Source organism: Pagrus pagrus (assembly GCF_965226575.1).
Source record: "Pagrus pagrus genome assembly, chromosome: 17".
NCBI classification, from domain to species: domain Eukaryota; kingdom Metazoa; phylum Chordata; class Actinopteri; order Spariformes; family Sparidae; genus Pagrus; species Pagrus pagrus.
In genome coordinates this window covers 5468245-5486154 of record NC_140201.1, presented here as the reverse complement: position 1 = coordinate 5486154, position 17910 = coordinate 5468245, and the positions used below count along the sequence as shown (strand labels likewise).

Here is a 17910-nt window from a genome sequence, read left to right as displayed (position 1 = left end):
GCAGTTCAAACCTTTTCTTGCTTTTTGTTCGTTGTGCTTGTTTATGGTTTTTGTTTTCTTATTTCTTTTGGGTCATTAACACCAACATGGTAACATACTGATTCTGGATGGTACTGTCCCACGGTTAGAAGTGTTGGGGAGAGATGAAGATGTGTATATGTAAGGATGTAAGCATGAAGTGTACTGGGAGGAGAGGGACAGGGAAGTAAAGGGAAAAAAATACAGATTTCAATTAAAAAACGATTGAAAGAAATGCTGTAACAACTGGAATGTGTCTGCGTTTGACTTTCTGATCTCAGTCTTTTGTTTCAGTGACAAAAAGCTCCGCTCATGTCTCAAAAATAATCAGAAAATGTCATCTCTCTTCTGTCCTCATAGTTTGACTTCCTCTGTCACCGCATTATTGAACGCTCGTCTCTTCTTCTGTCTCTTCCTCTCAGATTTGCCGTCATCGCCTCGGGTTGTGCCAGCTGTCCCAGGCTGGTGTGTCGCAGAGAAGGCTGCGGCGCCGAGTTCTGCTACCACTGCAAACAGGCCTGGCATCCCAACCAGACCTGCGACTCGGCCCGCCAACAGAGGGCGCAATCCCTGCACACCCACAGCAACCACTCGCCCAGCTACACACAGGAGCAGGGACCTGGTGAGGACCTAAAACACACACACACACACACATAAACACAACTCTCAGCCTCCCTGGAGGGTGATTGGATCAGAAGTAACCACAGTCTGGCGCTACATCCTCACACACACACACATTGTGCAGGTGTGTGTGCTCGGCGCAGACATAAACAGACAGATAGAATCTTCTCCCCCAGCATTTCCGCCCTGAAATTATTTTTCACACCTCTGAGAAGTCTCTGTCTCTGTCGGTCTTTATCACGTCAGCCTCCTCCGTCTGTCAGAGCGCTGAGTCAAACTCGTCTCGCGTCTGTTGTAGCGACTCCCCAGTGTTCGCACCGCTGGGTGAAGTGTGCAGCGTTCAACAGAGCATGAGACACTATATATATATATCACAGCTTCTCCTCGCTATAGTACCATGACTGCAGCACCCTGCAAAAGCCACAACATTTCTTCAAGATGGCACATAGTTCAAGCGCTTTACAGTGTGATTTTTAGCCAGTGAAAAATCATCCACCTCAGTATTTCAACAAGAGTAACAATAGCATCACTCAAGGCCACATTTATTACACAGTTTTTGAACTATATTCAGAGAATAATAGGTTAAAAATATACTTCTGAAAAACTCAGCTCAACTCTGACATGCTGAGAGTTTGGACATTTTATAGATTAAACCATGTAAATAATCTGCAGAGTAATCGAGCCCTAGTTAATAGAAACCATTTTGGGACTATTCTGTCTTGTAGATATGCAGGAACGCACCGTGTACACACTGACATACATATTTTTAAAACCCTGAATGGAAATATAAGTTGGGCCAAACATAATTAGAAAGAGGAGATTCTTTAAGAGGTCACAGTATTATCGTAAAATCCTGATAGAAATAACTTTGTCCTCAATTTGCAAACATATTTTAATGAGACCTATTATGCTTTTTCCCTTTTTCCCCCTTTCCTTCAGTGTTTTATATAGTTTCATGTGCATGTAAAAGATCTTGAAAGTTAAAAATGCACCAACAGAAGCTCCTCTCTCCAACAGAAACCACTGCTCCTGAAGCAGGAGAAAACAGCTAGCCCGCTCCTGTTTATGTACAGAATAAATAAACTAGATATCATGTGTTAATCGGTGAGCTTTGGAGGTGCTGGTGGGTGTATTGTTAACCTATGAACAGAGCCAGGCCAGCTTGTTCCCCCTGCTTCCAGTCTATCTGTCTAACTATCTAAGCTATCTCCCGACATGACTGCGCTCTGCAAATAAACAAAGCAGCATATTTCCTGAACTGTTGAGTTGGTCCTTTCACACGCTCGTTCTAGCGATGACACCAACATAAAAATCTCTACACACATCTGAGCTCGTGCGTGCAAACATCCCTACATGTGTGTGTCTTTAATTCCATTTTGATTAAAACGTCTATTAACTAAATCCCTCCAGCTGTCCTCAGTCACTCTCCCTTATCTGTCTCTCTCGTCTTAATTCGCCACTTCCAGTTTGTTTCCCTCTGCCAAGCATTCAGAGGAACTGACAACAGTCCAGAAGGACGAAAAGTGACTCATAAAAAACTCCAGACCTCTACCTGTCTGTCTGCCTGCCTGTCTGTCTGTCTGTCCACTCGTCTGTCTGTTCATGCCTTCTGCTTAGTCAACTGGATGGAGACAGATGTACAAGAGACAAAGGGAGAGAGATAGAGAAATAAGAGGAGTGGAGCAAAAAAAAGAGAGACAGGAGAGTGTGTTGAGTCATGTCAGCAGAACAGGGTACACACAAACAATAACAACTACTCCTACACACACACACACACACACACACACACACACACACACACACACACAGATCTGCCAGACTCTCTTCAAGTTAAAATGCCAAAATGCCCTTTAAAGAGCAGAGAGCGTTCCCGGCGTCCAGATTTCAAACACACAGTAAATTGACTCTTTTTTTAGGCTTCTTCTTTCCCTTAAAATGCATTAGAGGACAAACTGCTGCAATTGTCCGATCCATTACTCTAATGAGGTTTGATTTTGTTGCCAACAGGAGAGAGGAATAAAGCGTCTGTACAGGTTCATTGTAGAGCTTTTAGTTTTTCTTACAACTAAAATATTTAACCTTTATTTGGACTGAGTCTGTATTCAAGGAATTCAGTGGATTTTTCCTGTGTTGAGGCTATTTTTGATGCGTTCGGATTAAAGGGGCTCTCTGTTGCGTCTGAAGCCGGTTGTAAACTATTTGTAAACTGACTGAATCATCCACAGGCTGACAGAGACGGGGAGGGTCTCATATGGTCAATAAAAAGGGATTAGCACATGTGAATTGCTACAAATTGTTAAATAGAGTCGTCGTCACTAAGTGTTTCCCTTTTCCCCCCAGCTGATGACATCAAGCCGTGCCCTCGCTGTGGTGCCTACATCATCAAGATGAATGATGGGAGCTGCAACCACATGACGTGCGCCGTGTGCGGCTGTGAGTTCTGCTGGCTCTGCATGAAGGAGATCTCCGACCTGCACTACCTCAGGTACTGACGGTTACTGTTTCACTCTTTGCGTCAGCTCTGTACGGCTTTTTTAAATGTGCGACTGGAAACCAACTCCGACCCTCTGTGTCTCCCTCCGTCACCATCAGTCCATCTGGCTGCACCTTCTGGGGGAAGAAGCCTTGGAGCAGGAAGAAGAAGATTTTGTGGCAGCTGGGCACCCTGATCGGAGCTCCGGTCGGCATCACCCTCATCGCAGGCATCGCCGTTCCCGCCATGGTCATCGGCATCCCCGTTTACGTCGGCCGCAAGGTGAGAAACAGTCGAGGAAGAAGCTCCAGCCACTTCTAAAATCCAGGGTAAACTTTGAAAAAGCTGTGAAAAGGAAATAGAAATAAGAGATTTTGGAGGGGACCTTTTAAAGAGGAACTGATAAAGTTCATATGACACATTATTCACACGTTCACAAGCTTCCTCGGCGTCTTTTTTTAATTTATGCAGTTGTATAAACATTAGAAAAGCACGCCAAGAAAACATTTCCTTTCATCCTTCCTCCTTTTGCGGCTAACAAAGACGTTTAACACGTTTTTTTTTAACCCTTACATTCAGTTCACTGAAAGTTTGTCTTTATCTACACACGGCTGGAGGAACCAGAAGTGGAAACCACAGAGTCATGGCAACTCACACACAAACAGTCCATCACTCTGATGATTATCTGGAATTTACAGCATTACAGAACAAGTTTCAGTATGTTGTCCTCATTTTTTGGCACGGCGCTAAAAGTTTTCTAAATGTCAAGGAAGTACTTTCATTGCTTTCATGAGCCGCAAAAAAAGTTTCCATTCACACCAACGACCGCTCTGACATAGAGGAAGATTTGAAAACTAGTTTAGAGGACGGCGTTTTGGTGAAGTCCTCAGATTAGCTAAATAAAAGGCCTCGAAGTATTTAAAACATTGTAAAGATTTTCCGAAGGTTAATTAATGCTTAAGGTTAATTTTGAAAGTTAAGGTTTTACATCGACACTCTAACTTTTAGATCCTGAGACATTTATTTGAGGCAGAGCTTGAATTCAAAGCAACTGAAGTAGAGTGAGGGACATGAAGTGATTCACAGGAAGTCATTTTGAGTTCGTCTTCTTTTGTGCCTTTTGATATTTTGGCTGTTAAAATCCCTTTAACATTGCAGTATAGTAACCTTAAAGGGTCTCGAAATGTCATAGCCTGCAGATAAATGTGGTGACACTGTTGTATTATGTGCTAAAATACAGTTTTCTTTCAAAAACCTACAATAGGAAGGACATTAAAAGAGGACATAAGATATTGCAGCGCTCTCTTGTGGAGAACAGTGAAACAGCACATCTTAATGTAATCTTTCTGAGGATCTGGCTGTGTTACGTGTTGAGCGTGACCTGTTCAGTGTGGTTAACTAGTCAGATTAACTGAAGCCAGCAGCTCAGACACATCACCTTTGTCTTCTTCGTGTTAAAACCTGCTCAGGTGTTCCTGAGATCTGGTTGTCTGAGTCAAAGAATGACTAACTGAATCTTTTCCCGAAACGTTGCAGCCTCGTCTCCTCATGACAAGTTCTGACACAGATTTTGTTCTCTAGAAAAGAAGCCTGGCCTTGTTCATCTTCGGCTCTGAGGTGTTTCAGGTGTGTTAATCGTCTCTCTCTCTCTCCTCTGCTGCAGATCCACGCCCACTACGAGCTGAAGAAGTCGTCTCGTCACAGAAGGAACCTGGCCATCACAGGAGGCGTGGCCCTGTCCATTGTCACCGCCCCGGTCATCGCAGCTGTCAGCGTGGGTAAGAAACTCGACCAGACCGTCATCTGTCGCGCTCTCTGAATCTCTGAGGCTGACAGCAAAACAGAGCCGAGCACAGTTTGTTGTTCTGCATCTAGACACGCTGCTCTGCTGAATACTAAATGAAAAATACAGAGTGATATATGCTTTCAGGGAACAGCTACGACCAGACAGATACTTTTTACAGAAGCAGATTTGAATCACCTCATATTTTGGAAATTTATCGTCAGATCTCTACACACTTCTTCCTCCGGCGCCTCTGAACAGGTGTAAAACAGTTTGTGTTCCTCTCGTTCTTCAGGTATCGGCGTGCCCATCATGTTGGCCTACGTGTACGGCGTGGTGCCCATCTCTCTGTGTCGAGGTGGCGGTTGTGGTGTCAGCAGAGGGAAGGGACGAGGTGTGCGGATTGACTTTGATGAGGACGATGGTCCAATCACAGGTCAGGACGCCGAACAGCTTCAAATGACATACTTTCACATCCACTATAAAGATTTTTTGGTGACTAAACTTTGCTTTATCGACTTATTAGCCTTTAGTCTGAACAGTTACTACTGTAAATCTCCAATAAGAGCCCTATTTCCTACTTTCAAAATGGTCACCTCTCCTAACATGGCACTCTCCACCCAGAGTAGTCACATTAAAAACCAAAGAAATACACGTTGACAATAGAAAATGGCAAATGATGAAGACAATGCTGATGATGAAGTTTTCCCTGTCTGTTTCTACAGTGGCAGACGCGTGGCGAGCCCTCAAGTCCCCGAGCCTCGGTGAGAGCAGTCTGGACGGAGCGGTCAGCGGTCTGAGCACCACCTCCCCCAGCGAGGGGCTCTCTGTGGCCCCTGGGACTCTGGGTGACACACCACACTTCAACACCCTGGCAGGCGGCGCCCTGGGGACCCGCAACGCCAAGTACAGCAGGTGAGGAGAGGAGATGAAGTTACTTTCCCACACTTCACTTAACTAGTGATTACTAGATATCGCACTAGAGCCCCAGCATCTCAGAAAGTGGCATCTGAACGCACACACACGGTTTGTGTCACTTGTTTAATGGTTATTGATTAACATGATGGTTTGCCCTCCTCCAGGCTGGAGGTGACGGCAGGCGAGCTGGCTAAAGAGTCAGCCCAGAGGGAGACAGGCAGCCTGGGAGCAGGGAGCGACTGTGCCAGCACCCGTGGAATGGCCGGATCCATCATCTCCTCCTACACTCTGCCTGACAGGTGACGCTTTGGTTTTTTTTCTGTGGTCTTTGTCTCGAAATACTTTATTGCTTGTTTGTTGTCAGGCCGCGGATCCGTCTGTCTGTCGCTCTGTCAGATTTGATTTGGATGTGATGTGATTGAGATAACAGAATTAGAACTAATCTGATGACTTGGCAGCTCGCTGCCACGATCTCATGTTGTTGTCTCGTTTGGAGCGACGCCTAAAGCTGCAGAAATCCCTCCGTACATCAGTGGCAGCTTTACTCAGCAGATACTTACCAGGAAATAAAACAGATCACACTGTCACAATTCCTGTTTTTAAAACCGTGGGAGCATTTAAGCCACTTTAAATGTACTTAAATTTTATATTTACTTACATGGTTGTCAAGATGAAGATTTTTTCTGAATGGTTGCGTGGAGATTTTTACTCCATTGAAATTGGACATGTTTAAAGCGTCACACTGCGACTGACTTGCTGAAAATCTCGTGTCTCTGCAGGGAGTGCACCAACCTGGAGATCCAGGTGGACATCGAGACCAAACCCAGCCATCTCTGCCTGACCAGCGAAGAGGACCTAACCCCGCCCCCGGGCTCCGCTGCCATGGCGACCGTCTCAGGAGGGGAGGAGCCTCAGGACTGCAGCTCCAGAAGGGGCGGGGCTTTGTCTGGTTCTGTGTTGGGACTGTCACCAGGAGCGTCGATCAGGGAGGGGCTCCGAGACGTCACCCTGGCTCAACCGGAGAGCATCCGCAGCGACCTGGAGATGTCGGACACTCAATCAGACGACATCGCAGAGCTGACGTCCGACGACTGTGACTCCCCACACCCGAAAAGCTGTCACCTGGCGGCCGGCCAGCAGCCCCAGCCCCCCTCCTGCCGAGCCCTGAACCCCCCCGAAGGCCTTCACTGTCCCGCAGACAGCAACGTCATCCTCTACGTCTGAGAGAAGCGCAGCTCTCAGGATTGCACAAAAAAAAAAAAACTAACCAATCCCACAACAGTTCCACCTGAGCGCTCCTTTACTTCATGGCTTTTTATTTTTAATTTCGTCATTTCTCGTTTGCTGCTTCTGCGACTCACAGACACCGTCTTAAACACAGACAGCGTTTGTTTACTTTGGTCTGTCTGTCTTATCTATCTACCTGTCAATCTCCTCACTGAGTAAATTGTCAGGGTTCTACCTCTGAGATTTATAAGATGATGATTTATGTTTACTCCTTGGTGCAAAATGCCTTGGCTACTTAAGCAAAAAAAAAAAAGAAATGAACAGAAAAGAAAAGAAAAGAAAAGAGAAAAAAAAAAAGACGTACAAATTTTCCACAAGAAATATTGCAAAATTGAAATTATGAAATACGGTGAGACGTCACCAAGCACAGCAGAGGGAGGAGGATTGTTTTCTGAGTACGGGGCATGTTTATAACAATGTGTGAGTGAATGTGGACTTTGTACTCAACTGTTGTGGCTTTATTTTCCTTCTTTTCCTCTATTTAAATTCAGATGACCTTGAACTTTTATCATTTGCTGTGTGCATGAGTCTGCATGAGCCATGCCTTGTGTGAACGGTGAGTTTCTGTTACACTGGGGAAAGTTTACTTTAGAGGATGAAGCTGCACTTGAATCTCACTTTCCCTGCACAGAGGAGGAGGAAGAGGAGGAGGACTGCGGGATTAAAAAAAAATTAGAGTTTTGAATTTACAGAAATAAGTGATTGAGTTCTGACAATGACGTGGCCAGAAAACACTGCAGAGAAATGCCCTGAGAGAAGCTGTTTTATTTTATTCAAGTCAGTGACCGTGTACGACCTTTTCACACTAATTTTGGACATTTTAAAAAGTTAGAGCAGCAAGTTGTCCAACTGTTTTGCACTGAAATGTACAAACAGGCTTTTGTTATTTCACAGATAATCCACCGAGAGATTTATATAAATTCAAACTATAATGTTAATCTGTTATATTACTGCTGGGTTTTTTTACAATATTTAGCTCAATAGGTAATTAAATCTTCAATTATACATTTAAGCAGCACACTAAAACAGTCCTCTGGTGCTTAAACTGTTAACACACTAAAATGTTTTTTAGTTTTTTTTTAAACTTATATCTGAAGTTACACGTTTTAAAGCAGTAAGTGCAAACTCTGACTTAGATTTAGGCTCTGGTTTATTAACTCAACACATCATATTGAGTAGCAACAACATATGTAATGCAGTAACAATAAGATATTGGAAACAGATAGAATAAAATGCAGCATAAATAAGATCATTTACCTTTATTTTAACCGTAAAATATTATCATTCAGATTCAAGTTCAACATAAAAGAGCAAAAAAATAAACTTCAAACCAAAAAAAACTTAGATTTCACACAAAAGAAACAAGCAACAGACTTTAAACAAGCAGCAAATGACATCAGAACAATGAATCTGCCAGTGTTAGTGGCTGAGTCGTCCTTAATCCTTTTTTCCTCGTCTTCTGTTTTGTAACAGTAGGGGTCACACGTCATATTTATTTTTTGTCCATAGTAATAAGACTCCTGAGTCACATTAGCAATGTCTGAATGGATTTGATTTAGAGCTACAACTTACAATTATTTTATTATTCATCAATCTGCCAATTATTTTGTTAATCTTTTCTTGTTTCGGACCGTCGTCATTTTCAGATGTCAGTTATTTCACATCTTACTTTTAAGGTGGTTTCATCCAAAAAGGTGAAACGTGACAGAAAAAGCAAATATCCAAACAAATTCATTTAAAAAAATATGTCTAACTAGATTGGCACTCAGTAGAGCTCATACTTTCATTTTTCATTATCTCACAAAGTTAAAGAGAGTGAGTAACAGTGGTCTGTTCTGAGCTGAGACCCAGCCTCCATCCAAGTTTTGTGGAAATCCATTGAGTAGTTTTTGTGTAATCCTGCTGACAAACCAACCACCAAACAAACAAATGGACACAGGTGAAAATAAGGTCCTTGAGGAAGGACCTAAACAGATTTATTCAGATGTATTGCGCTTTCCTTCACCAGTGGTACAAACATGACTTGACTATCATAATCAGCAAAGATAATCAGCATCAGAGAAGCTGGAACCGGAGAAAGTTTGGACTCATTTTGACTCATCAACGAATGATTTCAACAGCGAACACTTGACTTCTTCCTTCGACTGGCTGCCTGACCTGCTCTCTGCTCATTGTCAGAACTCTCTCACTGGCTGGTTGTGGTGTGTGTCATGTGACTGGACGCACACACACACACACACAGACAGACAGACGACTGGTGTTGTTTTCCGACGAGTTAACTGGCTGTCTGACCCACTTGAACATTGTGTGCGTGTGCGCCTGCGTGTGTGTGTGACTGAATGAATGGACTTCTGATGAATGTATTTGTTCGTCCCACTTTGTTTTTGAATGAGCACTTGTGCACTTTATCTGAATTAATCCTATTTATCTTTTTTTTTTTTTTTTTTTGCGACCCGTCGTCTGTTGCTATGAATGAGTTAACTTCATTTGCAAACAAAAGTCTGTGGTACAACCAAAATAAAATCACCTACCAGAAGGCCTTTTATGTTGGATGTAACTGAAGAGGGTTTGGTTCCAAAACATCATCATCGTTTTTATCATTCAGTCATTATAAGGGCATCCACTGTGTTTTATCAATGTTCTGATCCAAGGACTGTAATCATCTTATTTTGTTTATGTTTTCTTGATCAACTTAATTTCTCTTTTGGAGCCAAACACTTCAAATATTGATGCCGATAAGCTTTTCTTAATCATACTCACTAGCTTGAATTGTTTCTTAGCTTTGTATCACCTCTGTGCTTCAGTTTTAAAAAGGTTTTCTACCAGGTTTTCCTTTAATCTTCGAGGAATCCACATGGAAACCTTTCTCATCTCAGAGTAGCTTTATGGATTTAGCTGCTTATATAACTTGGCAGTGCTTTGTTTGGTCTGCACTTATCACTCGTTTCTGCCTGCCTGCCTGTGAGAAAACACACGAATGTACCACGGACGAAGTGTGAGCGTTAATGGAAACGTCCCATTAAGACCACAGGTGGTCCTGTCCTTATTTGAAAAGGTTTTAGAGTATATAGATAGCAATATTTAAGTGTTATTATATTGTTTGTGTATTTCCTGTCACTGTTAAAGCCCTGCCCTGTGTGGGGTTGTACATGCAGGACTGTGAAAGACAACTTGTGGACCTTTGGGGGAAAAAACAAATAAACACAATCTGATGTTGCACCAAAGCTCAGAGTCTTTTTATTTGTGCTGTTTAGGAGAAAAGTGGAAGCTGTTGTCATCATTTTAATAACTACAAAGTGGCAAAAATCATTCATGAAGTGTTGCAGTCTTTTACTGAGAATTAATGAGCGTGGAAATGTGCAAAATGTTACTAAGAAAAAATGTTCAAGGAAAACTTTACATGTCACAGTTTATTTCAAATTACAACACATAATTTGTTGAGAAAAAATATATGAATATATATATATATATATTTATATGATATTGGAAATATTAAAATTTAGCATTTTAATTTATTCTCCAAAACTACAGCGTTCTTCTAAGTTTGGGATTTAAGATTTTTATTCAGATTAATATACAAAAAGAGGCAAGAGTTGTGTCATATCTACACCAAATTAAAAACCTGTTAAGAGCACCTGTTTTAGATATAAAAAGGTCATGTATTATAAAATGCACCCAATAGGAGTATGTATGGACCTTGTTATGAACCAGGATCATCTCAACATTTGCTTTAGGAATGAAGTTGTAAGTTCAATGAAGAGCAAAGAATAATATGAAGAAATGTATGAATTGAATAAATGAAAATATACATATAAATATAAATTATGATGAATCTACATGGGGAGACATAAGGGAAAATACATAGTGATTTAATATACATAAACTATATGTTTATGTGTATGTCTATAAGGGGGCAGGTGTAGTTTTAGCAGTGCTTTGGTCAATACCTCCTCGCTGTCCTGTCCACTAGGCGGCGGTACTGCACCGTTAAGCCAGCAAACCACTGTCGTGTTTCTTTACGACAATTTCTATCACTTGACGGCCGTGTTGTTGCCAGCCGTAAAGCGAAACGCGTGGAGTCGGAGGAAGGTTAAAGTGAGCCCTACAAAACACGGTAAATACTTATATTTTCTGCTATATGTCGGCATTTTAGCGGCGCGTTTCTTCATTTAACACAGTGTAGATTTTATTTATGGTTTGAAAATTGTTCCGGTTTGTTAAAAAGAGTGAAACGACAGCTGCCTGAGGTTAGCATGAACAAACTGTCATTGAAGGAGACTCAGGATTTTTAGCAAACATCTGACCGGGGGACACATTTAGAGAACGGTTGTAGTTCATGTGTGTACATATATTGATTTATATTACATAACGACGAAGATAGAAAGATTTATCGTAGAGCTGCTTATTTTCTTAACAGAGCAGTTTAGCCAGCTAGCTGTTGTGGTTAGCTAAGCGCTAGCTAGAGCTCAACCGTTAGCTAGCTGCCTAATCTTAAGGTGAGGTTCAGGTTAGTAATAACGGATGAAATACTTTACTGGAGCTCTATTATAGCAGTATTATTAAATAAGACATTCTTGCCAGTAACATATCTTTTGCATGTAAATTATTTGAGTGTCTCGGGGCTAAAATTTGGAGAGAAAACAAGGAATAGCGAGTAGTGATCTTCTTTAATATTTTCTTTTATGCACTGCTCGTATAATTTGTAATTTCAACAATGAATTGATTTGTATTATCACTTCCATATAAGTGTGTAATGCAGCAGTTGTACAACACTCTTTATATTATGATTCCAGACAAGCCAGGACAGCTATGGAGCTAGTATTAAAGGTGCACTGTGTAGCTTTGGGGAAGAAACCTAAATCAGAAAGATCTTTATTGACCGATTTCTTTATGGCTAAACAAACTAAATAAACAAACTCTCAAAACAGTTCCTTACTGTTTTACTTTGTTTATATTTGTCAGACTCTGCCACTTTTCTAGCTTCTAACAGGGTTCTGGGGACCTTATTTTACCTGAGTTTGAATTTATTCTCCAAAACTACATAGTGCCCCTTTAAGTCTTTTTGTCCTGTCACACTGCATAACTTCTTGTTTGTATCAGCAGTGAGCCACCGTATTCTGCTGGCTAATAGTTATAATTTACCAAACATCAAAATGTCCAGAAAGATGAAGATTTGTTTTAGCTGTTATCATTTTTCAACCTCACACCAAGTTGGGAAAGGCTGCTGCTCTCAGACCTTCATCAGTCCCTGCTTCAAAATGAATCATTCTGTCTCGCTTATGATAATAGCAGGGTTTTGTTTGTTCGTTTGTTTCCAAAATGTTTTTATTATGCTTTTCAACATAAAACACAAACGACTACAACACTACAAACAGTAGCTGGGTCATCACACTATCCATGTATATATGTACACGCAGATACGCAAGAGGAAAAGCTCAATCCCATGACAGTTGACAGTGATACAGCAAATTAACATCTGAAGAGAAGGAAGACAAAATTAAAATGATTAATTGCATAATTAAATAAGATATAATACTATCCCACCTTATAACCCCAAAAGTATCAGTGAGGCAATTTTATTTATTGCAGTTTTAAAGGAAGGGGTCTAGACATGGTAGTTACCTGTTGTATGGTTTATTTCATGCCTCTGACTTCTCCATCACGTCCTGTTCCGTCCATCATTTTCTCATCCTCTGTCCCTTCCCATTCTTCCTTCATTAGCATCATGCCGATTATAGACCTGCAGAAACGGCTTGGCATCAACCTAGACAACTGGCTGCTGCTGCAGAGCGGAGAGCAGCCCTATAAGATGCCGGCACGCTGCCATGCCTTTGAGAAGGAGTGGGTCGAGTGTTCCCACGGCATCGGGCAGACCCGCGCCAAGAAGGAGTGCCTGGTGGAGTTTGAGGACTTCTACGAGTGCATGCACAGGCAGAAGACAGTAAGTGTTCGGGTGTGAAAACTCAGTGACTTCTGAGTGAAGTGTGAAGTACTTTTGAATAGCTGACTGCTGGGTCATAGTTTAAAAACTATGGTGCATATGACGCATGTTTTATCAGTTATTGTGACCTGTTTGCATGTTGAAGTTGAGCTCACTCACTATAATTCGCCACCAGAGTGGAAAAAAGAATCAATATACCAGCAGGCATGAAAGTACATGCTGTGAACAGTACTGGGATGGCAGCAGCCTGGAGCTCAGAGGAATGACTGCTTGTGACTTTTGACGTCAGCTGATTTTAGCAGCACTTTATGTTTGATAATGTGACCTTTTGTCAGATGGATCTTTGTATCACTTGTTGTCCCAGCTACATAGAAAAACAATGTCACAGCATTCTCCCAAACAACTGAAGTAGATGGGGACTTAAAAAAAACAAAAACTTACTATTGACACCCTTCTGCAGTGAAGATGTTGGCTTTTAAAAGGGTGCAAATAACGTCTATCCAAATCTATTTGGGATGTCAATGATTCCCAAGACTTGGATTATGCCAGACGAGCTGTTTGGAGCCGTTTTGATGTATTTTTGTTGTTGTTTTGTAAGGTTTAAAACAAGTTCCTGTTTTGATAAGAAGTTCCAGAAATGTTTTGTCGACTACAAAATTTTGCCTTGCCATCAACATTGGGGCGAGATAATGACTGAATTTTCACTTTTGGGGTGAACTAATCCTTCAGTATTAGATGTTATTGGCTCCCAACAGCTAAGAACCCTTAATCAGCCTTAATATCTAAGATGTTAGCAGCTGTAAACCTAAGCAATATTAAACTGCCTGATTCTTGTATTGAGTCTGGTGTGAGGGATTGTAAGGAGGAGGAGAGGAGAGCATTTATTAAGAAGGAATGAAAAAAAGTTTTGATTAGAGTCAAAATTAATAACAGAATTGTATTCAGAAAGAAAAATAGCACCCTTGTCTGATCCTTTAAATACTGTCAGAGTTAAACTGAGGTCAGACTTGAAGGCATTGTGTGTCAGCAGAAGAGAGACTGACTGACGTACCGCCCGTCGACTGTAAATGTGCTGCAGCAGCAGGAGCTTCCTTGATTTGCTTTTTAGCCACGTCTGGTTCTCTCAGAACATGATGGAGAAGAAACAGGATGAAGTGCTGATTTAAGATGAATGTCAAGTCAAGACAACATCAGACAACGATCTCAACTACATTGAAGATGTATTAAGGTTAAAAACTGTTCATCCAGTTCCTCTGTAGGTGTAAACGATAATGCTGACATCAAAATGGTGGAGGGATGTAGAACATTCTCTTTAATGACTTTATTTCGTCTCTCTGCGCCTCCATCCTGTCCTGCCTCAGCACTTATCTCTTCTTCTCTTCCTCCCTGCAGCACGCGAGGCTGCACACCATCCGTCAGCAGCGTGACAAGATGGTGAAGGAGGGGACCTACACGCCACCAGCCTGCCACTCGAGCAAGGCAGACTAGGTGCCATGAGGGAACACACAACTGTCTGCAGTTCTGTTCATGTGTATAGTAAATCAGAGCCCGCTATTTCCTGTTCTTCTGTACAAGTTTGCAAATAAATGTTATCACCCACTGTCCTCCACTTCTCGTCTTTTCCTTCACTAGTCTTTTTTTCTCTCTTTTTAGTGTACGCAGTTATGTGGACGAGAGAAAACAATAAGGTTGCAGTTAACAAGAGTGTGATTTGTTCAAGGTTTTACTCAAAGAATTAGCAGGTACATTTATTGTTTAATAGGTATAGTTTGTAATGCATTGTCCATATTTATACACTTATAGTAATTGTACAAATCTTAATAATTAAAAAAGAAGAAACTTTGTCATATGCTGCAATGTCCTGTTGCCACGATACTCGAATTTCTAACATTGATACAATTCCTTGAACTAGAATGACACTCAGTAGAGTGCATACCTCCACCAAGGCCCAACATTCCCCTTTTAATTGAATCAAATTGAACCCAAAATCAAATCAAACATGTAAGATTTTTATTTGGATCTGCATCAACTTCTTCTCAGTCACAGATACCAACCACCTCTATATGCCTGATTTTTTTCCTTCATAATGATTCCTCCATTATTCCCGTTGAAACTACTGAAAATGTAAAAAAAAAAAAAAAAGAAAGTAATAAAAGAATCCTGGATCCGTCCCTTTATCCAGATCTGCACCAAAAGTTAATGGGGTCTATTCTGGGCCGAGAAACATCCTCCATCTAAGTTTCGTGTAAATCAATTTGTGTAATCCTGCTGGCAAACCAGCAAACCAAGAAACAAACAGACACGGGCCTGTTGTCTGAAGCAAGAACGGTTAAATCAATGTTGCATTATAAAAATTCATCACATAATTAAAACCAGTGTGTCTGTGAGTGATGACATGCAGCAAACCATCAGTATTTACTCTACAGCCTCGCCACAGCTGCTGAATCGACCGCTGGTGCATGATCTAATGTTATTCCTACAGCTGTGGTGAAGGTATATTGTTTATTGTGTCTACATTCCATTTTCTTAACCCTTTGACCTAATTTTAGTAAAGCATTACATTGATTGGGGAGTAAATGCTCCAGAGGGACATCTGGACCCACTCGATGAGAGACTGATATAAATGGATGTTGTTTGACATCCATGATTCAATTACCAGCGTTTAACTCACACTGATGGGATTAGGAGGGTCTGAGAAGCGCCACAAGATGGAGCCAAGAGCACAGAAAACACAGGAGGGAAACCTAACATCAAGTCCAATATATTCAATGGCCCTTTATTTTCAGGCAGGCATGTAGCAACCACAGAGGACGCAGGGGTCCTTTTGGGATTTAATGACTTGAAGAGACATCTACCCTCACAATTTTACATACAGTATATTAAACATGCTGTCTTTGACTTAAAACTAAATAATGAGTATTGTCAACCAGAATACCAATCTGGTATGATTGATTAAGGTTTCCAGACATCCAGGTCATGATATATCTGTATATCTGAGTGCTATACCGAGGCTCCTGGACTTTTTTCAAGATATGTCACTTCTTCTTCCTCCGTTTCTTAAATCCGATGAAATAAGATGTGAAATTTACTTAATTTAAAAAAGAAATCTTCAGAAAAATTCCCAGAATTTGGCAGGTGGTTGGGACTTATTTGTCCTGGGTCGGTGAGGAAAATAAATTATCTTAAAGGCACGTCACATAATTTTCAAGTAGTCGTGTGGGATCATGGGATCACCATCGCAGATGAAAATTGATACACGTGACTCAGGCAGAAATGTTCACAGACGATTTGTTTTTAAAGTTTTTTCACCTTATATTTAGTCACGTTCGCTGACTTCCTTCTTCACTCTCTCTTGGAAGTTTTATCGACAGGCGACTACATGAGACGCAGTGATACCTTGAACAACTCTGGTGAACATTGTTGAAAACATTTGGGAAAACGTAAGAACATAACTCAACAAAATATTTAAGAAAGGTCAAGCTTTTATACATTTAATGTTCCATATTATATCTTTTAACCTCCAGTCCTTCTCAAGTCCTGGCTATAACACAGATTATTATGGGTTTTATTTGAAGAATAATTATTGCCGATGACTTGGAGGTTGCAAACTGTTCAGGTTTTAGATTTTTTAGAATAGAAAGACATTTTTTATATTAGAAAAATCGTCTTGCGACCCTCCAGATTTACCCTCAGTTGTACTGAAACTTTCAACATAAATCAAACTGAACATGTTCGACTGTCAGAAACCGGAGTTAACTTCTGCAGTTTGGACGTATCCCAACAATCTAAATTTTATAGTTAGTTCGATGTCACATCTTAAAGTCTGATGCATTAAACTCCACTGAGGTTTTGGACTCTGACTTAATAAGTTTTTCCATGAATGACTCATACAATGAAGCTGTGTCTGTCTGAAGGCAGGCAGCCTCACTGTTCTCTAGAAGTCCAAGTTGGCCTTATTAGATTAAAAACTACATATAACCACGGCTGCGTTATACAACATGCAGTACCTAGATTCACATTATCACAAGGTTTCAATTGTGTAATTAAATTTTTGTCTGCAGACAGAGGCACCACCCCTGATCAGTGGAGACATATCAGGAGCTCCATGTGCTTATACTGAAGGATAATCAGCAGTGATCAATAATTAACTGATAATGGGAGAATGAGCGGTGATAGTGGTGAACTGAGCCCTGTGTTTTGTGGTCACAGTAGCTTCAGTTCGTGTGGCCGGTCAGTCCATTAGCTGCTGTTTGATTAAAGCGGCAGCAGCACAGATAATCCAGCAGGACTTCACTCTCAGCTGATCGGCTGCGATGGAGGGAGGATGAGAGAGAGAGACAGAGGGAGAGAGAGACTCTGGATTATCCTGCAACAGAGCCCAGACGCCAACAAGCAGCACCACCACCCCCAACACACACACACACACACACACACACACACACACACAGAAATCCCAGTTGACCCAGTGCCTCATCAATCTGAGAGCAGACAGTCTGACAAAGACAGACACGTCAACTCATACATCATCCATTTTTCATTAACCCTCCTTATCTTGACAGTTTAAACCACCTCTGCTGCACAGTCAGGCTCTGATGAGGTATCAAGACGCCATGATGTCATGTGATGAGTCATGTGACGAAGAGATGTAAACAAAGACTAAAAGCTACCTCAGACCTCCGAGATGCAGATAAATGAAATAAAATAACATTTTTCTTTTTATTTTACCAGGAAGTCCCATAGAGAACAAAATCTCTTCTACAGGTGGTCACTTCCTACATGTTGTGCCTTTAAAGATCGCAGAACTACAAATCTACCAAAGTTAAATTGGTGCAATATGGAAGATTTTTTTGTTGAAAACATTCAAAAAAT

General features: G+C 41.2%; 2 protein-coding genes across 2 annotated transcripts in view; both read left to right on the top strand.

Annotated features, from left to right (window-relative positions):
* The window catches only part of rnf19b (ring finger protein 19B), a 34681-nt gene extending 26258 nt beyond the window's left edge, over positions 1–8423 (top strand). The window contains exons 3-10 of the mRNA XM_084379597.1: positions 441–640; positions 2980–3124; positions 3232–3394; positions 4776–4890; positions 5191–5331; positions 5621–5810; positions 5978–6112; positions 6593–8423. Of these exons, the coding sequence (XP_084235723.1) occupies positions 441–640; positions 2980–3124; positions 3232–3394; positions 4776–4890; positions 5191–5331; positions 5621–5810; positions 5978–6112; positions 6593–7037 (1534 nt within the window). The 3' untranslated portion in view covers positions 7038–8423. The remainder of the gene's footprint in view (positions 1–440; positions 641–2979; positions 3125–3231; positions 3395–4775; positions 4891–5190; positions 5332–5620; positions 5811–5977; positions 6113–6592) is intronic.
* A 2683-nt stretch (positions 8424–11106) lies between these two features.
* Positions 11107–14645, top strand: ndufs5 (NADH:ubiquinone oxidoreductase subunit S5). The gene is made up of 3 exons (XM_084378811.1): positions 11107–11214; positions 12822–13041; positions 14434–14645. Exons 2-3 carry the CDS (start codon positions 12826–12828, stop codon positions 14527–14529), a joined length of 312 nt encoding a protein of 103 aa, XP_084234937.1. The 5' UTR covers positions 11107–11214; positions 12822–12825; the 3' UTR covers positions 14530–14645.
* Positions 14646–17910: the final 3265 nt, after the last annotated feature.